General features: G+C 37.2%; 1 protein-coding gene across 1 annotated transcript in view; it reads left to right on the top strand.

Moving 5' to 3' along the window:
* LOC132522444 (uncharacterized) overlaps window positions 1-24413 on the top strand; it is a 255962-nt gene that overhangs the window by 125206 nt on the left and 106343 nt on the right. Inside the window, 1 exon segment of the mRNA XM_060153128.1 lies at window positions 17484-17780. Within this exon segment, the coding sequence (XP_060009111.1) occupies window positions 17484-17780 (297 nt within the window).

The raw sequence follows: 24413 nt of genomic DNA, 5'->3' as shown, positions 1-24413 counted from the left end.
TTAATATTCAGAATATACAAACAGCTCATACAACTCAAAACCAAAGAAACAAACAACCCAATCAAAAAATGGGCAGAAGATATAAATAGACATTTCTCCAAAGAAGATATACAGATGGCTAAGAGGCACATGAAAGGATGTTCAACATCGCTAATTATTAGAGAAATGCAGATCAAAACCACAATGAGGTATCACTTCACACCCGTGTATACTCATACACTGTTGGTGGGAATGTAAATTGGTACAGCCACTATGGAAAACAGTATGGCTGGCTGTTCCTTAAAAAATTAAAAATAGAGTTGCCATATGATCCAGCAATCCCACTCCTGGACATACATCCAAAGAAAACTCTAATTCAAGAAGATATATGCACCCCAGTGTTCAGAGCAGCACTATTTACAATAGCTAAGACATGGAAACAACCCAAGTGCCCATCAACAGACGATTGGTTTAAAAAGATACGGTATAGCTTTGTGACCACCTGGAGGGGTGGGATAGGGAGGGTGGGAGGGAGGGAGACGCAAGAGGGAAGAGATATGGGAACATATGTATAACTGATTCACTTTGTTATACAGCAGAAACTAACACACCATTGTAAAGCAATTATACCCCAATAAAGATGTTAAAAAAAAAAGATATGGTATAGATATACAATGAAATATTACTCAGTCATGAGAAAGAATGAAATATTGCCATTTGCAGCACCATGGATGGACCTAGAGAATATCACACTAAGTGAAGTAAGTCAGATAGAGAAAGGCAAGTACTATATGATATCACTTATATGTGGAATCTAAAAATAATACAAATGAATCTATATACAAAACAGAAAGAGACTCACAGACATAGAAAACAAATTTATGGTTACCAAAGGGGAAATGGAGTCGGGGGGAGGGATAAATTAGGAGTATGGGATTACCGGATACAAACTACTATGCATAAAATAGATAAACAACAAGGATTTACTGTATAGCACAAGGAACTATATTCAACATCTTGTAATAAACTATAATGGAAAATAATCTGAAAAAATATATGTATCTATAACTGAATCACTTTGCTGTACACCTGAAACTAACACAATATTGTAAACCAGCTACACTTCAATAATAATTTTTTTAAGCCCTGTAGTCATATGCCTTTGTGGTAGTCAACCTAACATTTAGGTGACCATCATTTTATTCTTCCTTTCATACAAACACACTGTAGCAAAGCCACACATACGATTTGATATAAACAGGCTCTCATTTGTGTTGTTTTATCACAGATGCTCTTCCTGCCCTCCTCCCACCTCAGTGTCACTGCACAGTGGCCTCCATTAGCATGTGCCTACCACCTAGTGAATGGCCTCTAGATTTTCTCCGTAGTCTTATAATCATAAACAGATGCATATACACGTGTATATGCATACACGCCTATACTAACACCGCAGACGCCCTTTCTGTGTCTTATACTCACCGCCTGACAACAATCACATTCATGAATGTGAATATCTCCACAGTACTTGTAGTTCTAAGTAATAGCTGCATAATATTCCATGGTGTAAGTGTATCAAAATTTGCTCATTTCACCTGTAGATAGCTACACACTTTTTTTCCAGTTCCTGGCAGCTACAAATATTAATTTAGTAAACCCCATTTTATATATAACCCTATAGATTGGTATATTTTAGTGAATACAGTCTCAGGAATGGCATTGCCAACGATTATAAGAATTTTAATAGGTTCCAGATTGCCTTCCAGAAAGGCCATACTAATTCATATTTCCAGTAGCTTTTTATATTTCTCCTCATCTCCATCAGTAATGAGCATTATAATCTTATAATTCTTGGGTTTAGTTTGATATTGCTGCTTATGTTTTAAATTCTTATTTTGATTCAATTTTTTAGCACATATTTATTTAATTAGAGTTGCTTTTTCTTATTCCATCTTATTCTTTTTTAAACTTTTATTTTAAAATAATTATAGAGTCACAGGAAGTTGAAAATTAATACAGAGAAGTCCAGTGTACCCTTTACACAGTTCCCCAAAGGTAACATCTTACATAACTACAGAACAACATCAAAGCCAGGAACTGACATTGGAAGAACGTGTGTGTGTGTGTTTCTGTGCCATCTGATCACATATGTAGATTCATGTGACAACCACCACCAGCCAGATACATACTATTCCACCAGCCTCATGCTACTACCCTCTGCAGTCAAAACTTACTTCCCCTCCCCTAAGCAATTTCAACCACTAATCTGATCTCCATCTCTATGATTTTGTCATTTCAAAAATGTTACCTTTTGAGATTTGCTTTTTTCACTCAGCATAAATCCGGTGATTTTCATTGAGTTGTTGTGTGTATCCATTCCTTTTTATTGCTGAGTACCATTCCATGGAATGGCTTTACCATATTTTCCTTAACCAATTACCTGTTGAAGGACATTTGGGTCATTTCCAGTTTGGGGCTATCACAAATAAAGCTCCTATAAAGATTTTTGAACAAGTTTTTTTGTGGACAAAGGTTTTCATTCCTCTGGGGTAAATGTCCCATCAGTGTGACTGCTGAGTTGTATGGTAAGTATATGTTTAGTTTTTTAAGAAAGTGCCAATTTTTTTCCAGAGTGGCTGTACCATTTTGCATCCCCACCATCAATATATGAGAGATCTGGTTTTCTGCATCCTTGCCAACATTTGAAATTTTAGATGTATTTCATTTTAACTGTACTAATAAGCATGTCGTGATCTCATGAGTCTGACATACATTCCATGAGGGCTAGTGATGTTGAACATTTTTCATGTACTTATTCACTGTCTTAGCTCAGGCTGCTATAACAAAATACCACAGACTCCAGCTTAAAAAACAACAGAAATGTATTTCTCACATTTCTGGAGGCCAGGAAGTCCAAGATAGAGGTATTAGCAGATTCAGTGTCTGGTGAGAACTCTCTTCCTAGACAGCCTCTTCACTGTAATGTCACATGGCAGAAGAGGGAAGGGAGCTCTCTGGGGCCTCTTTTATTAGGGCCCTAATCTCATTCAAGAGGGCTCTACCCTCATGGCCTAATTACCTCCAAAGGCCCCGTATCCTCTATACCATCACCTTAGGGAGTTAGGATTTCAACATGTGAATTTGGGGGGACACAAATATTCAGCCTATAGCATTTGCCATACCCGTATATCTTCCTCAGTGAAAAGTCTCTTCATATTTTTGCTCATTCTCTAATTGAATTGTTGATTTTTACAGTGGAGTTTTGAGAGTTCTTTTTTATGAGGTATATTGGGCATATAACATTGTGTAACTTTAAGGTGTACAACATGTTGATTTGATAGAATTATATATTGCATTTTATATTGCAATATGATTACCACTGTTAGCTAGCATCTCTATCATGTCACATAATTTTCATTTCTTTTTTGTTGTGATAACATTTAAGATCTAATCCCTTAGCAACTTTGCAATTTATAATACGGTATTGTTGACTATAATCACTATGCTGTGCATTAGGTCTCTAGGACTTGTTCATCCTCTAGTTGCAAGTTTGTACCCTTAAACAAAATCTCCAAAATTACCCTGCCCCTTAGCCCCTGGTAACCACCATTCTACTCTCTGATTCTACAAGTTCAGCTTTTTTAGATTCCACATGTGACTGATACCATACAGTGTTTGTCTTTCTCTGTCTCACTTATCTCACTTACCCTAATGCCCTCGAGGTCCATCCATGTTGTCAGAAATGGCAGGATGTCCTTCTTTCTCGTGGCTGAAATATATACCACATTTTCTTTATCCATTCATTCATTGATGGACACTTAAGTTGTTTCCATATCTTGGCTATTATGAATAATGTTGTCAAACATGGGAGTGCAGATATCTCTTTGATATCCTATTTCCATACCCTTTGGCTATATACCCAGAAGTGGGATTGCTTAATCATATGGTAGTTCTACTTTTAATTTTTTGAGCAACCTCTATATTATTTTTCATAGTAGCTGAACCAATTTACATTCCCACCAATAGTGCACAAGGGTTCCCTTTTCTTCATATTCTTACCAACACTTGTTATCTCTTATCTTCTTGATGATAGCTACTCTGATAAGTGTGAGGTTGTATGTCACTGTGGTTTGATTTTCATTTCCCTGATGATTAGTGATGTTGAGCATCTTTCCATGTACCTGTTGTCCACTTGTATGTCTTCTTTGGAAGAAATATCTGTTCAGTTCCTCTGCTTATTTTTCAATCAAATTGTTTGGTTCTTTGGTTACTGAGTTGTGTGAATTCTTTACATATTTTTGATATTAACTCCTTATCCAATATATGGTCTGCAAATATTTTCTACTCTTTTGCAGGTTGCCTTTTCATTTAGTTGATTGGGTTTTTTGTTTGTTTTTGCTGTGCAAAAGCTTTTCAGGGCTTCTCTGGTGGCGCAGTGGTTGAGAGTCCACCTGCCGATGTAGGGGACACGGGTTCGTGCCCCGGTCCAGGAAGATCCCACATGCCGTGGAGTGGCTAGGCCCGTGAGCCATGGCCGCTGAGCCTGTGCGTCCGGAGCCTGTGCTCCGCAACGGGAGAGGCCACAACAGTGAGAGGCCCACGTACTGCAAAAAAAAAAAAAAAAAAAAAAAAGCTTTTCAATTTGATGTAGCCCAGTTGCTGACTTTTGCTTTTGTTGCTTATGCTTTTGGTGTCATATCCCAAAATCATTACCAAGACCAAGGTCGAGGAGCTTCTTCTTTGTTTTCTAAAAGTTTTACTGTATTCAGACTCATGTATTTTTGTTTTTTGGGGTTTTTTTTTCCCTCACAGTTCTGGAGTCTGGGAAATCTAAGATCAAAGTGCCAGCCCATTCAGTTTTTGGTGAGGGCTCTCTTCCTGGTTTGCAGGCAGTCACGTTTCCAGTCTTATGTTTATGTGTTTAATCCATTTCAAGTTAATTTTGTGAGTAGTGTAAGATGGGGTCCAATTTCATTTTTCTGCATGTGGTTATTTAGTTTTCTAGATAGATATCCTTTGTTGAAGTGTATCAGGGTAATTCTGGCCTTGTAAAATGAATTTGTAAGTATTCTCTCTTCTTCAATTTTTTGGAAAGTTTAAGAATTGGCATTAATTCTTATTTAAATGTTTGGTAGAATTCTCCTTTGAGACTAACTGGTTGTGAGCTCTTTTGTGTTGGGAAATATACGATTTGGTCTGTTTGGATTTTCTATTGCTTCATGATTCAGTCTTGGTAGGTTGTATGATTCTAGGAATTTATCCATTTTCTTTAGGTTATTCAATTTGGTTACATATAACTGTCAATAGTAGTCTCTGATGATCCTTTGTATTTGTGTGGTATCACCTGTAATATCAACTCTTTCATTTCTGATTTTATTTATTTGAGCCTTTGCTCTTCTTTTCCTAGTTAGTCTAGCTAAATGTTTGTCAATTTTGTTTATTTTTTCTAAAAAATAACTTAGTTTCGTGACCTTTTCTATTGTTTTTCTGGTCTCCATTTCATTTATTTATGTTCTTATCTTTGTTATTTACTTCCTTCTGATAATTTGGGCTCAGTTTGTTGTTGTTCTTTTTCTGGTTCCTTGAGGTATAAAGTTATGTTGTTTATTTGAGATCTTTTTTCTTATTGTAGGTATTTATCACTGTAAATTTCCCTCTAAGAACTGCTTTTGCTGCCTCCCCTAGGTTTTGGTGTATTGTGTTCCATTTTCATTTCTTTCAAGATATTTTTATTTCAATTTTTATTTCTTCTTTGACCCATTGGTTGTTCAGGACTGTGTTGTTTAATTTCCACAAACTGATATGTTTTAATTTTCCAGTTTTCCTTCTGTCATTGATTTCTAGTCAAACTATTGTCTAGAAAGATATCTGGTAATATTTCAATCTTCTTAAATTTCCTAAGACTTTTTTCTGTGACTTATCATATGATCTATCCTGGAGAATGTTCTGTGTATGCTTGAGAGCAATGTGTATTCTGCTGCCATTGGATGGAATGTTATGAATATGTTTGTTTGATCCATTTGGTCTAAAGTATAGTTCAAGTCCAAAATTTTCCTATTGATTTTATCTTTTCTAAAAAGATAAACACTGGAGTCTCCTATCCTACTATTGTATTATTTTCTACTTCTCCCTTCAGATATGTTACTTATCACCTTAGTATATTTAGCTACTCCAGTGTTGGGTGCTTTATACTTATGACTGTTATATCTTCTTCATGAATTGACCCCTTTACCATTATAATATGACCTTCTTTATCTCTTATTACAATTTTTAGCTTAAAGTTTATTTTGTCTGATATAAGTATAGCTACCCTGCTCTCTTTTGATTTCCACATGCATGGAATATCTTTTTTCATCCCTTCTCTTTGAGCCTATGTGACCGTAAATCTGATTGAGTCTCTTGTAAGCAGCATATATTTCTTTCTTTTTTAATCCATTCAACCACTCTCTGCCTTCTGATTAGAGAATTTAATCTATTTACATTTAGAGTATTTACTGATAGGAAAGGACTTATTAATCCAATTTTGTTAATTGCTTCCTGGCTGTTTTGTAGTTCCTTTCTTCCTTTCTTCCTCTCTTTCTGCCTTCCTTTGTGAATGGATGATTTTTCATAATGGTATGCTTTGATTCCCTTCTCTTTATCTTTTTTGCATCTACTATAGGTTTTTGCTCTGAGGTTAACATGAGGCTTACATAAAACATCTTATAGGTAAAACATTCTCTTCTATGCTGATAACAACTTCAATCATATACAAAAACTCTACGCTTTTATTCACTCCCCCTTTATGTTTTTGATATCATAATTTACTTATTTTTATATTGTATTTTTATTAACAAATTATTGTAACTTTAGTTAATTTGTATACTCTTGTCCTTTAACTTTTATACTGGATTTAAATGGTTAATACACCACAATATTACAGTATTAGAGTGTTCTGAATTTGACTGTATCTTTAACTTTACCAGTTAAAGTGTACCAGTGTGTTGTACATTTTCATATGTTTTCATGTTACTAATTAGCATCCTTTCATTTCAGCTTGTGGAATTCCTTTCTACATTCTTATAAGGCAGGTCTAGTGACGATCAATTCCCTCAGCTTTTGTTTTTTGTGGGAAAGTCTTTATCTCTCCTTCATTTCTGAAGGATGACTTTGCCAGGTAGAGTATCCTTGCTTGGCAGTTTCTTACTTTCAACACTTTGAATACATCATCCCACACTCTTCTGGCCTATAAAGTTTCTGCTGAGAAATCCGCTAGTAGCCTTTTGGGGGTTCCCTTGTAAGTTACAAACTTCTTTTCTCTTGCTTCTTTTAAGATTCTCTCTTTGTCTTTGATTTTTAACAGTTTTAATATAATATGTCTTGGAGAGGTTCTATTTAAGTTGACTTTGTTTGGTGACTTGTAGGTTCATGAATTTGGCTATCCAAATCTTTCCCCATATTTGGGGAATTCTCAGCCATTATTTCTTTAAATAAGCTTTCTGCCCCCACTCTCCCTCTCTTCTCCTTTTGGAACTCCAATAATTCACAAATTGGTTCTTTTGAGGTATCTGATGGATCATATAGTTTTCCTTCATTCTCCTCTAACTGGATAATTTCAAAGTTCCTGTCTTCTGTCTCACAGATTCTTTCTTCTGCTTGATCCATCCTGCTGTTGATGCTTTCTACTGCATTTTTCATTTCATACGTTGTATTTTCCACTCTGAATTTCTGTTTGGTCCTTTTTATTTTTTTAGATATAACAACATTATATTAGTTTCAGATGTACAACATAATGATTCAATATGTGTATATATTGTGAAATGATCACCACAATAAGTCTAATTAACATCTGTCACCATACACAGTTACAGAATTTTTTTCTTGTCATGGGAACTTTTAAGATCTACTCTCTTAGCAACTTTCAAACATGCAATACAGTATTATTAACTGTAATTGCCCTGGTGTATATTATATCCCCATGGCTTATTTATTTTATAGCTGGAAGTTTGTACCTTCTGACTCCCTTCACTTCTTTCACCCACCTCTCCATCCCCCGCTTCTGGCTACCACCAATCTGTTCTCTGTATCTATGAGCTTTTGTTTTTAGATTCAACATATAAGTGAGATCATAAAATAAATCATAAATCTTTCTGTCTGACTTATTTTGAAAATTTAGTATAATGCATTCCAAGTCCATCTATGTTGTCACAAATTGCAAGATTTCATTCTATTTTATGGCTAAATAATATTCCATTGTGTATATACATATACCACATTTTCTTTATCCATTCATATATCAATGACACTTTGGTTGTTTCTATATCTTGGCTATTGTAAATAATGCTGCAGTGAACACAGGGGTGCATGTATCTTTTCAAGTTAGTGATTTCATCTTCTTCGAATACCCAGAGGTGGAATTGCTGGTTCAGATGGTAGTTCTAATTTTAATTTTTTGAGGAACTTCTATACTGTTTTCTGTAGTGACTGTACAAGTTTACATTTCCACCAACAGTGCACAAGGGCTCCCTTTTCTCCACAACCTTGCCAACACTTGTTATTTCTCATCTTTTTGATGATTCTGACAGGTGTGAGATGATATCTCATTGTGGTGTGGATTTGCATTTCCCTGATGATTAGTCTGTTGAGCATCTTTTCATGTACCTGCTGGCCATCTGTATGTCTTCTTTGGAAAAGTGTGCATTCAGGTCTTTAATCAAATTGTTGTTGGGTTTTTTTGTTTGTTTTTTGTTTTTGAGCTGTATGAGTTCTTTATATATTTTGGATATTAACCCCTTATCTGGTATATTATTTGCAAATACTTTCTCCCATTCAATAGGTTACCTTTTCATTTCATTGATGGTTTCCTTTGCTGTGCAGAAACTTTATAGTTTGATATAGTCCCACTTGTTAATTTCTGCTTTTGTTCCTTTGCGTTTGGTGTAAAATCCAAAAAAATCTTCACCAAAACCAATGTCAAGGAGCTTAATGCTTACGTTTTCTTCTAGGAGTTTTATGGTTTCGGGTTGTACATTCAAGCCTTTAATCCATTTTGAGTTGATTTTTGCGTATGGTGCATGATATTCTTTTGCATGTGGATGTCCAGTTTCCCAACACCATTTATTGAAGAGACTGTCCCCCCCACCATATATTCTTGGCTCCTTTGTCATAAATTAATTGCTCATACATGAGTGAGTTTATTTCTGAGCTTTCAATTCTGTTCCGTTGATCTATGTGTCTTTTTTTATGTCACTAATGTTTTGATTACAATACTTTGTAATATAGTTTGAAATTAGGAAGCACAATGCCTCTAGCTTTGTTCTTCTTTCTTAAAATTGCTTTGGCTATTTGGGGTCTTTTGTTGCTCCACACAAATTTTAGGATTATTTGTGCTATGTCTGTGAAAAAAGCTATTGGAAGTTTGATAGGTATTGCATTGAAACTGTAGATTGCTATAAGTAGTGTGGCCATTTTAACAATATTAGTTCTTCTAACCCATGAGCACAAAACATCTTAACATTTATTTGTGACATTTATCTTCTTTGATTTCATTCATCAAATTCTTATAGTTTTCAGTGAACAAGTCTTTCATCTTCTTAGTTATATTTATTCCTAGGTATTTTATTCTTTTGATGCAATTGTAAATAAGAATGTTTTCTTAATTTCTCTTTCTGCTAGTTTGTTATTAGTATATAGAAATGCAACATATTTCTGTATATTTTGTATCCTGCAACTTTACTGAATTCATTTATTAGTTCTAAAAGTTTTTGGTGGAGTCTTTAGGGTTTTATATATATAACATCAACTCATCAGCAAATATGACAGTTTTACTTCTTCCTTTCCAATTTGAATGCCTCTTATTTCTTTTTCCTGCCTAATTTCTGTGGCTAGGACTTCCAATACTATGTTGAATAAAAGTGATACAAGTGGGCATCTTTGTCTTGTTCCTGATCTTAGAGGAAAATCTTTCAACTTTTCACCATTGAATGTGATGTTTACTGTGGGCTTGTAATAGATGGTCTTTATTATGTTGAGGTATGTTCCCTCTATACCCACTTTGTTGAGAGTTGTTTGGTTCCTTTTTTAATTAATGATTTTTATCTTTGATAATCTTCTCATTTTGTTCATGTATTGTTTTCTTGATTTTGTTGAATTATATTTCTGTGTTTTCCTGGGGCTCATTGAGTTTCCTTAAAAACTATTTTGAACCTTTATCAGGTAAATTGCAGACTTCTATGTCTTTGGGATAGGTTACTGGAATATTACTGTGACCTTTGGTGGTGTCATGATTCCTTGATTTTTCATGTTCCTTGATTTTTTGTGTTGCTATCTTCAAGTTGAAGTAGCGGTCACCTCCTCCAGTCTTTTCTAACTGCCCTCAGGAGAGAAATACCTGCTGTCAGGCCTGCTAGTGATTCTGAGGTTTTCTCAGACCTTCTATGAACATACCTGTTCCATGCTTCTACTCCCTCTTCTGGAAGATTTCATAAGTTTTTATGCCTTCTACTGATCCTGCAAAACACCAGCTGGTGTGACAGTCTCCCTTTTGTTTTCTACAAGGTGACACTAAAACTCAAATTTGTGCTTTCTTCCAGACCTACAGATTCAGGCTGGTTTTACTCAGGTGCTCACTAGCCAGCCACTTTTTCCATCTTTTTTTATTTCAGCCTACCTATATCATTATATCTGAAATGAGTTTCTTATAGCCTGAATATAGTTGGCTGTTGTTTTTAATCCATTTTGCCCTTCTCTGTTTTTAATTGATCTTTTTATATATACTATTTACCATTTATATTTAAAGTAATTGTTAGGGCTTAAGTCTGCCTTTTTATTTTTCATTATTTTTGTTTCATATTTATCATTTCTGTGTTCTTTTTCTGCAGTTTTATACATTATTTGAGTATTATTTTAGAATTCCATTTTTATGTATTATAGCTTACTTGAGTCCCTTTTTATAATTTTTTTAGTGGTTGCTTTAGGTATTACATTCTACATATACAACTTATCATGGTCTACTGGTGTGGACGCTTTACCAGTTCAAGTGAAATGTAGGAACCTTACCTCCCTTTAAGTCCCTTTACCTTACCCTGTTTATAATTGTCTTAAATATTTCCTCTAAATAGATTGAGAACTACATCAGACAATGTTATAATTTTTGCTTTGAGCATCAAACATAATTTAGAAATCTCAAGAGAAGGAATGTCTGTTGTTTTTACCCATATTTTTACTGTTTACATTGTCCTTTTTTTCCCAATGTTTGTTGCAAGATGCTTTCTTTCATCATCTGTTTCAAAACTTCCTTTAGTCATTTTTTAAAGGTATATCTGATGGCAACAAATTCTCTGTTTCCTTCCTCTGAGAGTGTCTTGATTTTTTCCTTCATTTCTGAAGAACATTTTCACTGGATATAGGATTCTGCATTAACAATTGTTTTCTTGATGAGTGACTCTTGAAAATGTTGGGCCACTTCTTTCTGGTCTTCATGGTTTCTGATAATGTCATTTAAATAGCTTTTCCCTTACAGGAAAGGTGTCTTTTCTATCTCGCTGCTTTCAACATTTGTCTTTTTTGTCCTTAGATTTCAGAAGTTTGATTATGAAGTTTCTTCATGTAGATTTCTTTGAGTTCGTCTAATTTCAGATCTGTAGTTTCATGTCTTTTGCCAAATTTTGGAAATTTTTAACTATTATTTCTTTGACTACATTTTCACCCCCACTTACTTTCTTCTCTCTTTTTTGGATTCCAGTACCCTAGTGTTTGATCTTTCTTTATCTTTCACAGGGCCTTGAGCCTTTTTTTTTTTCAGTTTGTTTTCTCTTTTTTGTTTATATTGTGTAATTTCTATTGTTCTATCTTCAAGTTCAGTGATCCTCTGTCCTCTCCATTCTCCCATGAGCCCATTCATTGAATTTTTAAATTTCAGTTATTGTATTTTTCAGTTTTATAATTTCTAGTTAGTTATTCTTTATATCTTCTATTTTATTGTTAAGATTTTCTATTTTCTGAGATCTTCTATTTTTCCATTTGTTTTAAGGGTATTTGTATTTCTTGTTGAAACATTATTTGATGGCTACTTTAAAATCTTTGTCAGATAATTCCAGCATCTTCTCAGTGTTGGCATCTGTTGACTGTTTTTTCTTATTCAAGTTGAGATTTTCTCTAATCCTGGTATAACTAGTGAATTTCTGTTTTATTCTGGATATTTGGGGTAGTATGTTTTGAGTCACTGTATCTTATTTAAATCTTCTGTTTTGCAGACCACTTCTAACACCACCCCAGTGGGGAAAAGTGGGCACTGCTTCATTACTGCCCGGTGTAGGTGAAATACCAGGTTCTTTTTTTGGCCTCTATTGACAACCTGTTGCAGGAAGGGGTGTCTCATTACTGATGGGTGGGAACAGGAGTTGAGGTTCTCTACTATAACTCCACTGACACCTCCATGGTTCAGAGGGAGACCTGTTAATGTTCCCCATGGGGTAGGAAGACTTTGTTAATGCTAGATGGTGGTGAAAGTCCTGGCTTTCTACTAGGTCTCCTCCTACATCACCCCAGTGGGGCAGGGGAGGGATGCCTCACTGCCCTGCATGGAAGACACCATGGGAGAGAGCCCCATTACCACTGGAAGGGGATCAACATCCCAGCTACCCTCTAGGCCTTCCTGACACCATTTGGCTGGGAGAGAATTGTGCCTCATTATAGATAGATGAGGTCAGAAGTTCCCACTTGTGCTTTGGTGAGGAAGGCAGGGAATGAGGGGATGTTGCATGCTAGAGTAGGGCAGTTCTTATCTAAAAGTTTTCTGTCTTGCTTGTCTGCTCCTCTGGGTAGAGAAAGCAGGCTTTTCTTGGGACTTTATGCCTGTGCCTAGTGGTATTTCCAGGTTGCAACTTTCTCCAGGACCTATATATGAGGACCTATATATGAAGTGGAATATATGATGCAGAGAAAACTTAGGGAACTCACTGGTGTGTTGTTCCTTGCATTCTAGGATCCCTAGCTGGTGTACCTTCTTCTCTCTACCATTCAGAGTCTTCATTTTTTTTTTTTTTTTTTTTTTTTTTTTTTGCGGTACGCGGGCCTCTCACTATTGTGGCCTCTCCCGTTGCGGAGCACAGGCTCCAGACGCACAGGCCCAGCGGCCATGGCTTATGGGGCTAGCCGCTCCGTGGCACGTGGGATCTTCCCAGACCAGGGCACGAACCCGTGTCCCCTGCATCGGCGAGCGGACTCTCAACCACTGCACCACCAGGGAAGCCCCAGAGTCTTCATATTTTTGTTTCATATATAATGTCTCAAGATTTTAGCTGTACTTAGTGAGACAAATAGGGAGAAGTATGTCAGCCAGTCTGCTACCCCAGAATCTGGATCCTCTTGTTCAATTATTCGAAATTATAAGTGTCTGGTGTTTTAAGTTGGCTGGCAATTTGAGGAGGAGAGAGGGGAAATGCAAAAGAGAGTATGCATAGTAACTAGGCTGAACCTGCTAAGGGAGGTTACCTGAGGGCCACAGTTTCACACACAGACTTTAAACCAAAACCTCTGTGTGTTTCCCTAGGACTTGCCCCTGTCCTGCATAGTCTCTGATAACTCCTTTCCTTTAGATAGCATCCTATGCTGGGCTAAATCATTTGCCCTTTCTGCATCCACTTACCCTGTGCTATACAGTTGGTCCTTATTGGTTATCTGTTTTATGTATACGATAGTAGTGTGTATCTGTTAATCCGAAATCCCTAGGTTATCCCCTGCCCCTTTCCCATTTGGTAACCATGTTTGTTTTCTATGTCTGTGAGCCTATTTCTGTTCTGTAAATAAGTTCATTTGTACCATTTTTTAGATTCCACATATGAGTGATACCATATGGTATTTGTCTTTCTCTGTCTGACTTACTTCACTTAGTATGATAATCTCTAGGACCACCCATATACCATCTACTTTTAATCTATGTAAAGAAAGCTTATGCATTTATATGTCTTTATCATCTGGAGAGCTGGGACTCTGTTTTGTACATCTTCGAGTTCCCATTGCTTAAAAAATTCCATGGCAGCAAGCTTCGTTCTGTTCTATGCTGAATCTCTAGCATTTGCAGTGCTGTCTGGCATATACCATGTGCTCAAGAAAGGCTTGAGAAAGTCAGGAAGTTGACTACCTATTGGAACTCTTCTTTATTCTGAAAATTCTCATTTCATAAGACAATGTATACATACCTTGCACTATGTGGTAATGGATTTTGATCTGCCTTGCCTGTGTTGGCTGATGGAATGACATTAAACACATTAGGAGAACACCTTGTTCATTTGTGGGTAACAAGGTTACTTTACCGGGATGCAAGCTGAATAAACTGAATCTGTGTTGCCCAACACTACAAAGAGAATTTGTAGAAATTTTTCCCAATAAAAATAAAAAAAGCCTCCCCAAAATAATGAAAAATCATAGAATGAGTTGAATGCTAAGTAGTATTTTTGTAGTGACGTTCTCAGGTGGGATCTGAAAATAAATCATTCTGGAGAGACAGGACTCCATCACCATCTCAGCCATCTCAGCCCTGTCTACTTATTAACAAAAACAATAATATTGGCTACTATATATTGATGTATTGAATGTGACAGGCATTATACTATTGTTTTATGTGTACTATCTCATTTAATTCTCATAACACTTCTGAGGGTATCAGTATTCCCATTTTACAGATGAAGAAACAAAAGGGGATTAAGGAAACTTACTTGCCCAAAGTCACACTGCTGGTAAGAGCCAGAGCCAGGATTCAAACTCAGCTTACCTAACCCCAAAGTCTGCTCCCTGACCCTCCACCCTAGGACACACAGGAGCACCAGAACAGCCTGATCGCCTTGCCTCTCTCTTATTTGCCTGTCTCTCCAGCACACTGATTCTCAATCGGAGAATTCCACCTTGCAACAGAATCCCTTAAGCGGGCATTTCCCACCCCCAGAATTTCTAATCTGCAAGTCTTGATGGGCTTTATAAGTCTGCAGCTCTAGCAAGTTCCCAGGAGTAGGAGTTACCTGTTGCTGTAGAACCAGCTGAGTAAGCTTGGGCTCATGGTCTCTCACAAGGCTGTAGTCACTATGTTGGCAGGGGCTGTGCACAGCTCAAGGTCGGACTGCAGGATGTCTTGCTTCCACACTTGCTCAGGTGGCTGTTGACAGGCCTCAGATCCCCGCTGGCTGTTGGCTAGAGACATCAGTTCCTTGCCACATGAGCCTTTCCATGGCCCTGTTTACAGTATGTCATCTGGCTTCTCCCAGAGCAAGGGGTCCATGAGAGGCACCCCCAAATGGAAGCCACAACCTTTTTATGACCTAATCTTGGAAGTGACATCCCGTCATTTCTTCCAAAGTCTATTCATTAGAAGTGAGTCACTACGTCCAGCTCACACTCAAGGGGAGGAGCTCATAAAAGGGCCCCCATCAAGGTGGTGAAGTCTTTTGATGGCCATCTTAGAGGCTGCCCACCATACTGGGTGCTGCTGGTGGCTTTACAAATACTGTTCTAATTAATGGCCTTAGAACAAAGACCTTTTTTCCTGAGAAAATCACAGTTCCTTGGTGAGTAAACAGATATATTGCCCTAGTAGCACCCCCAAGGTGGAGAAGTTGGAAGAGAGGAGAGCTCTTTTCCATCAGAAAGGCAGAAAATAAAGGACACTTAGGACACCATTCACCAGCCAGAATTCTCTCTAAAGGCCCATAACCAAGCTATGAAAATGATAATGTTCTAAAATTCTGATAAAGAAAAAGTTGAGGATAAAACTACCACTGATGGCATCAAGAGGTCCCAGCCAACAACTCCGGTACAGGCTGGCAGAAACCTAGGGGATGGTGCATTGAAAAAGTCCAAGTTTTCTTTTGTTTGAAAATAAGTGAGCTCATCTCTAGTGGCAGTAAGCACGTTCCTGTGGAAACCCCAGCTTGAGGGTGGCTTGGCTTCCTTCCAGGCAGCTCTATGTCATTTACTCACTGAAAGCCTTAGGAGGACAGCTTCTTTACGTGCTGTACATAAAATGCACCAGAGAGTCTCGCATAAAGATGTGCTCATTAACATCCATTCCCTCTGCGGGGACTTTGAGAGTTATAAACGAGGCTAAGGTGTGGTCCTTGCTTAGTTATGGAGCTGTTATTTCCACCTATGAAACAACAGGAATTTTTACAATGTAGAAGCGTGAAAAGGACATGGGATTTAGAATCAGAAGAATACAGCTGACCGTTAACAACGTGGGGGTGAGGAGCGCAGTGGAACATCTAAATATACAGTAACTTAACTGTCAGCCCTCCATATCCACAGTTCCACATCCAGAGATTCAACCATCCATGGATCCTATTTGCTATTGAAAAAAATCTGCAAGTGGACCCATGCAGTTCAAACTCACGTTGTTCAACGGTCAACTGTATAATGACACACAGAGCTGTGTGAACTCAGGCAATCACTTAAGCTCTCTGATTTTCTATTACCTTATTTATAGGATATGGATAATATGCCAGCTGTTTCTAGCTCACAGTGGAGTTGAGGGGAGGGAACTAAGTAAAAGCACTTTTTAAACTTAGAGCAATATTTGGGTGCTAAAAAAAATACACAGTGATTCTCGACTTTGGATGCATATTAGAATCACCCAGCAAGCTTTGAAAAGTCCCAGTTCCCAGGCTGTACACCAAACCATTATGTACTAATTATGTCTCCCCTTCTTCCTCTGCCTCCTTCTCTTTCTCCATATATGTGTGTGTCTGTGTGTCTGTGTGTATGTACATAGCCTCTTGAAATAGTCAAGAGAAATTTCACTTGTGTTTGCACCAAATCGTATACACAAAGTGCTGGGGAATGACATTCCAAAGAGGTGCTGTGAAGGAGGTGTGCACTGGGGTGGGACTGGGGTTGGAGGGTTGTTAAGACTCGAAGAACACATGGGAAGAAAGGTTTCCTCTCCCAGGGTGATGGGTTGATTTCAAAGGACAGAGAGATGGATGGTTGTGCAACACGAAGACAAAGTATTCTGTTAGTGTGGACAAATTTTACTTTGAAATTCAGTTAGGTTGCCTGAGTGGATAACTGCAACCCGGGACAAAGTGAAGGCAGCACAGGCGCCTAAGGAAGGTTCAGCGTGAGTACATCTAGTGAATGTCCGTGCCAAGACAGAAGGAGTAACAAGTGCCTGAGTGTGTTTCTGTTCAAATTCTGTTCTCAGGCAGTATTGTTTAGGCAAGAGCTTTTTGCCCCAGCCACTGACCCTTAAAAAGTGTTTCTAATGAGCATGCCAAGTTCAGTAATTACTTTCAAGACCTAATTCTTTGATCAAGGTAGAAGACTTGATTTTTTTGAAATAGTCTTGAAAGTAGAAATTTTAAGAGAAACAAGGTTTGGTTTGTTTCTAATCTTCACATTTTCCAAAATTACTGTGAACAAAGTACTTCACTGGCATCTGTATTTTAGGGATTAACCAAAACATGGGTTTATACCCAAAAGAAACTAAACGGAGAAAGGACACTGTGCTCACTTGCTATGCTCTCCTCTCTGTTCTATAGAACCACATGCCGTGGGAAGAACAACCAGGCAAGAAGCCCAGTTGCTCCCGCAGTCTGAAAGCTTTTCACACTGAGCCAGCTCAGGGGCCATTCTCTACTGCTGAGACGGGGACATGGAGCCTCCCCTTCATCTCTGCAGAGGACGTCCCCAGGGAGACTCCTTCACAACCCAGGAGCACCTCTCAGCACTCACACATCAGTTTAGATGACCTGTGGCTGGAGAAGATGCAGAGGAGGAAGTTGAAGAAGTTGGCCCAGTTTGAAAGGAAGATGCATGCATGTAAAGATGGAATCCAAGTAAGCTGCTCGCATGCCATCGTCATCAGACTTGGCCTGGTACCCCCTCTTCCAGTGCAGCTGCTTGCCTTTCCTGTCCCCTGCCCACCTCTGCCCTATACAGCCTGCAGGAGAGACGCTGCATAGTCATGTGTCTGAGAGCCACAGAGGCTGTGACTCCCTCTTCCCTCTCCGCAGTCTGGCCCTGTGCAAGGCAATGGGGCAGAACTGAAGACAGCGGGGCCTGTCCTCAAGCCCTTTCCATAGGAATTACCATTCAGTGAGGACCCACTCACTGAATGTTAGACACTGGACAGCATTAGCTCTAATACTCATAAAGTTGCATACATTCTGATATAACAATCTTAAATCAATCAAGCAAAATTATATAGAGAGAACTAGATTTTGTCTCTAGGGACATTTTGACACCATGATTTTTACATGAAACTGTCAGCTGTTTAAAAATGACTCAGTAGTTTATAAAGCATACCTTTTACCCAATCCCTAACTCTGTTTCTTGTTCTTTCCCTTTATAAAATAGCAGTATTTTTTATTATCAAGTATTTGTGAAATACACATCCCTGAGTCTCACCTCATCCCTGATACCCACCTTTATTTATTTTTTTGTTTCAGGTACTGTTTTTTTTTTTTTAAACATCTTATTGGAGTATAATTGCTCTACAATGGTGTGTTAGTTTCTGCTGTATAACAAAGTGAATCAGCCATACATATACATATATCCCCATATCTCCTTCCTCTTGTGTGTCCCTCCCACCCTCCCTATCCCACCCCTCTAGGTGGTCACAAGGCACCGAGCTGATCTCCCTGTGCTATGCAGCTACTTCCCACTAGCTATCTATTTTACATTTGGTAGTATTTATAAGTCCATGCCACTCTCTCACTTCATCCCAGATTACCCTTACCCCTCCCCATGTCCTCAAGTCCATTCTCTACGTCTGCGTCTTTATTCCTGTTCTGCCCCTAGGTTCTTCAGAACCTTTTTTTTTTTAGACTCCATATATATGTGTTAGCATTCGGTATTTGTTTTTCTCTTTCTGACTTACTTCACTCTGTATGACAGACTCTAGGTCCATCCACCTTACTACAAATAACTCAATTTCATTTCTTTTTATGGCTGAGTAATATTACATTGTATATATGTACTACATCTTCTTTATCCATCTGTCAATGGACACTTAGGTTGTTTCCATCTCTGGGCTATTGTAAAGAGAGCGGCAATGAACATTGGGGTACATGACTCTTTTTGAATTATGGTTTTCTCAGGGTATATGCCCAGCAGTGGGATTGCTGGGTCATACGGTAGTTCTATTTTTAGTTTTTTAAGGCACCTCCATACTGTTCTCCGTACCACTTTTTTTTTAAATCAAGGTGAAATTCACATAACGTAAAATGAACCATGTTAAAGTCTACAATACAGTGGCATTTAGTAGATTCACAAGACTTTGCAGGCCTTATCTCTACCTAGGTCCAAGACATTCTTATCATCTCAAAAGGAAACTTCACAACTATTAAGCAGTCACAACCCACTTCCCCTCCCTAGACCCTGGCAAGCACTAATCTGCTTTCCATCTCTATGGATTTCCTATTTACCTATGGATATTTCATATAAATGGAATTACAGTGTGTGACCTTTGGTGCCTGACTTCTTTCACTTAGCATCATGTTTTTAAGGGTCTTCTCTGTTGTAGCATACAGCAGCACTTTGTTCTTTTTTATGACTGAATGATATTCCATTGTGTGGCTATGTTTGTTTCTATTATCTGTTCATCCACTGATAGACATAGGGTTGTCTCCACCTCTTGGCTATTGTAACTAGTGCTGTCAGGAACACTTGTGTATAAGCTTTCGTTTGTATACATGTTTTCTATTCTTTTGGGTATATACATAGGAGTGGAATTGTTAGGACACATGGTAATTCTATGACTAACTGTCTGAGGAGCTGCCAAACTGTTGTCTACACCATTTTACATTTCTACAAACAATGTACGAAGGTTGCCAGTTCTCCACATCCTCCCCAACACTTGTTGTTTTGTGTTGTTTTGTTTAAACTATACCATCCTGCTGGGTCTGAATGGTACCTCATTGTGGTTTGATTTGCATTTTCCTAGTGACTAATGTTGAACATATTTTCATACGCTTGTTGGCCATTTGTATATCTTTTTTGGAGAAATGTCTATTCAAGCCTTTTGCCCATTTTTAAATTGGGTTATTTATCTTTTTGTGGTTCACTTGTAGGGGTTCTTATGTATGGAGATACTAGACCCCTATCAAATAAGTGATTTACAAGTGTTTTCTCCCATCTGTAGGTTGCCTTTCACTTTCTTGATAGTGTCTACTGCTGCACAAAAGTATTTAATTTTGATGTAATCCAATCTATCTGTTTTTTTCTTTTGTTGCTTATGAATTTATTGTAATGCCCAAGAATCCACTGTCAAATCCAAGGTCATAAAAATTTATTTTTATGCTTTCTTCTAAGAGTCTTTATACCTTTTGCTCTTACCTTTAGGTTTTGTATTCATTTCGAATTCATTTTTGTGTTTTGTGTGAAGTAGAGTTCCAACTTCAAGCTTTTCCATGTGGATATTTTGTCACTCTGCACCACTTGTTGAAGAGACTATTCTTTCCCTCACTGAATGATTTTGACACCCTTGTAAAAAACCAAATGACCTTAGATGTATAGGTTTATTTCCGGACTCTCAGTTCTATTCCACTGGTCTATACATCTGTGCTTTTGCCAATTATCACACTGCTTTAATTACTGTAGCTTTCTATTAAGTTTTGAAGTCGGGGTGTGTGAGTCCTCTGGGTTATTTTTCAAGATTATTTTGGCTATTTGCTGTCCCTTGTAGTTCCAAATGAATCTTAGGATCAGCTGTTTCATTTCTTGGGGAAAATAAAGGCCATTGTGATTTTGATAAGATTACATTGAATCTGTAGATCACTCTGGAGAGTATTGCCTTCTTAACAATATTAAATCTTTAAATCCATGAACACAGGGTGTTGCCTGACTTTTTAGGTGTTCTTTAACTGCTTTTCACAATGTTTTGTAATTTTCACTGTACAAGTCTTACACATCGTTGGCTAAATATTTCTTAACTATTTTGTTCTTTCTGATGGTATTGCAAATGGAATTGTTTTCTTAATTTCATTTGGGCTTGTTCATTGCTAGTTTATAGAAATACAATGGATATTTGTATATTGATCTTGTACCCTAAAAATTTGCTGAATTTATTATCTCTAAGAATATTTTTGTGTATTATTTAGAAATTTCTATATATAAGATACAGACCCTGTACATTTAAAAAATTTATATCTTTGCATTTAATTTTCTTAGGGATTATTATAAATGGCATTATGTTCTTAATTTTATTTTCCACCAGTTGATTCTTAGTATATTGAAATATTATTGATTTTTATGTGTTGATATTGTAGCCTGTGACCTTGCTGAATTCATTTATCGGTTCCAGGAATATTTTTTAAAGACTCCTTGGGATTTTCTATGTAGACAGTCATATCATCTACAGGTAGGGACAGTTTCGTTTTTCCCTTTCTAATCTGTATGCTTTTTTCCCTTGCCTTATTGCAGTGGCTAGGAATTCTAATACTGTGTTGACTAAGAGTGGGAAAAGTGGATATCCTTGCCTTATTCCCTGTCTTAATAGGATAAATTTCAATATTTCACTATTAAGTATGATGTTAGCTGTAGAGTTTTTATAGTATCTCTTACTCAAGTTGAGGAATTTCCTCTCTAATCCTAGTTCGCTGAGATATTTTTTAAAAATCATAAATGTGTGTTGGATTTTTTTCAAAAGCTTTTTCTGTGTCAATTGATGTGATCATTTTATGTTTTCTTCCTTAGCCCCTTGATATGGTAGATTATATTAATTGATTTTTTGGTATGTTGAATCAGCCTTCTCCACTTGGAATAAATCCCACTTGGTCATGCACTATATATGGAATGTATAATTTTTATACATTCCTATATTAATTTGCTAATATTTTGTCCAGATCTTCTGCATCTAAACTCATGAGAGATATTGAGCTGGGGCTTTTGCTTTTGTATTATCTTTCCATAGTTTTGGTATCAGGGTAATATGGACCTCATAAAATGAGTTGGAAAGTAGTCTCTCCTTTTCTATATTCTTAAAAAGATTGTGTAAAATTGGTTCCCTTTGCTCTGAAGTCTACTTTGATATCAGTATAACCACTTCTTTTTTGATTAATGTACCTTTTTTCATCTTTTTACTTTCAACCTGTCATTGATTTAAGTGAATTTCTTATGGCAGCATTGTTGGATCTTTTTATTTTATCCACTCTGATTGTCTTTTAATTGGTATATTTTGATAGTTAACGTTTGAAATCATTATTATGTTAGGGCTTAAATATGCCATTTCATTATTTGTTTTCTGATTGTTTCTTCTGTTTCCCAATACTCTTTTCTGTCAGTTACATGAACAATTTTTAGGATTCCATCATAATTTATTTGTGGCATTTTTGAATATATTGTTCTGTTTGGTTCACATAGTGGTTGCTAAAAGTGTTCCATATATACATAACTTATCACAGTCTACTGTTATCAACATTTTACCACTTCCAATGAACTGTAGTAATCGTAGTTCCACCGAGGTTCATTTACCATCGCCACTATTAAAATACAATTGTCTTGTGATTTCTTTACATACATTTTTTTTGAAGTATGGTTGATTTACTTCCAATATTATGTTAGTTTCAGGTATACAACATAGTGATTCAATATTTTTATAGATTACGCTGAATATAAAGTTATAAAATAATGGCTCTACTTCTCTGTGCTGTACAATATATCTTTGTTGCTTATCATTTTATATATAGTAGTTTGTACCTCTTAATCCCCTTTCTCCTACCTTGCCTCTCCATCCACCCTTTCCCCGCTGTTAACGACTGGTTTGTTCTCTGAATCTTTGAGTTTCTTTCTGTTTTTTGTTATATTCATTTGTATTATTTTTTAGATTCCACATATAACTGAAAATAGACAGTATCTTTCTTTCTCTGTCTGACATTTCTCTAAGCATAATACCCTCGAGGCCCATCCATTTCATTGTTGCAAATGGCAAAGTTTCATTCTTTTTTATGGCTGAGTAATATTCCAATGTATGTATATGCCACATCTTCTTTATCTATTCATCTGTTGATGGACACTCAGGTTGCTTCCATACCTTACCAATTTTGGACAATACTGCAATGAACACTGGGGTGCATATATCTTTTTCAATTGTTGTTTTTGTTTCCTTTGGATATATACCCAGGAGTGGAGTTGCTGGATCATATAGTAGTTTTATTTTTAATTTTTTAAGGAACTTCTATATTGTTCTCCATAATGGCTGTACCAATTTACATTGCCACCAACAGTGCACCAGGGTTGCCTTTTCTCCACATCCTCACCAACATTTGTTATTTGTTGTCTTTTTGATGACAGCCATTCTGACAGGTCTGAGGGGATATCTCTTTGTATGAATTTTAATTAAATTTTTTATTGGAGTATAGTTGATTTACAACATTGTGTTAGTTTCTGCTGTACAGCAATGTGAGTCAGTTATACATACACATATATCCACTTTTTAAGATTCTTTTCCCATACTGTTCATTACAGAGTATTGAATAGAGTTCTCTGTGCTATTCAGTAGGTTCTTATTGGTTATCTATTCTATATATAGTAGCGTGTATATGTCAATCCCAATCTTCCAATTTATCCCTCTCCCACTATTCCCCCCTGGTAACCACAAGTTTGTTTTCTACATCTGTGACTCAACTTCTGTTTTGTAAATAGGTTCATTTGCACCATTTCTTTAGATTCCACATATAAGTGATATCATATGATATTTGTCTTTCTCTGTCTGACTTACTTCAATCAGTATGACAATCCCTAGGTCCAATCTAGAGTATTTTTAATTTCATTTATTGTGTTGTTCATCATTGCTTGTTTCATCTTTAGTTCTTCTAGATCCTTGTTAAATGTTTCTTGCATTTTGTCTATTCTATTTCCAAGATTTTGGATCATCTGTACTATAATTATTCTGAATTCTTTTTCAGGTAGACTGCCTCTTTCCTCTTCATTTGTTAGGTCTGGTGGGTTTTTATCTTGCTCCTTCATCTGCTGTGTGTTTTTCTGTCTTCTCATTTTGCTTATCTTACTGTGTTTGGGGTCTCCTTTTTGCAGGTTGCAGGTTTGTAATTCCTGTTGTTTTTGGTGTCTGTCTCCAGTGGCTAAGGTTGGTTCAGTGGGTTGTGTAGGCTTCCTAGTGGTGGGGACTAGTGCCTGTGTTCTGATGGATGAGGCTGGATCTTGTCTTTCTGGTGGGCAGGTCCACGTCTGGTGGTGTGTTTTGGGGTGTCTGTGGACTTATTATGATTTTAGGCAGCTTCTCTGCTAATGGGTGGGGTTGTGTTCCTGTCTTGCTACTTGTTTGGCATAGGGTGTCCAGCACTGGAGCTTGCTGGTCGTTGAGTGAAGCTGGGTGCTCATGTTGAGATGGAGATATCTGGGAGATTTTCGCCGTTTGATATTATGTGGAGCTGGGAGGTCTCTTGTGGACCAGTGTCCTGAAGTTGGCTCTCCCACCTCAGAGGCACAGCACTGACTCCTGGCTGCAGCAC

This window comes from Lagenorhynchus albirostris, chromosome 6, assembly GCF_949774975.1.
Source record: "Lagenorhynchus albirostris chromosome 6, mLagAlb1.1, whole genome shotgun sequence".
In the NCBI taxonomy this organism is placed as follows: Eukaryota; Metazoa; Chordata; class Mammalia; order Artiodactyla; family Delphinidae; genus Lagenorhynchus; species Lagenorhynchus albirostris.
Note: the sequence above shows the minus strand (reverse complement) of the source record. Positions and strands in the feature narration are given on the sequence as shown.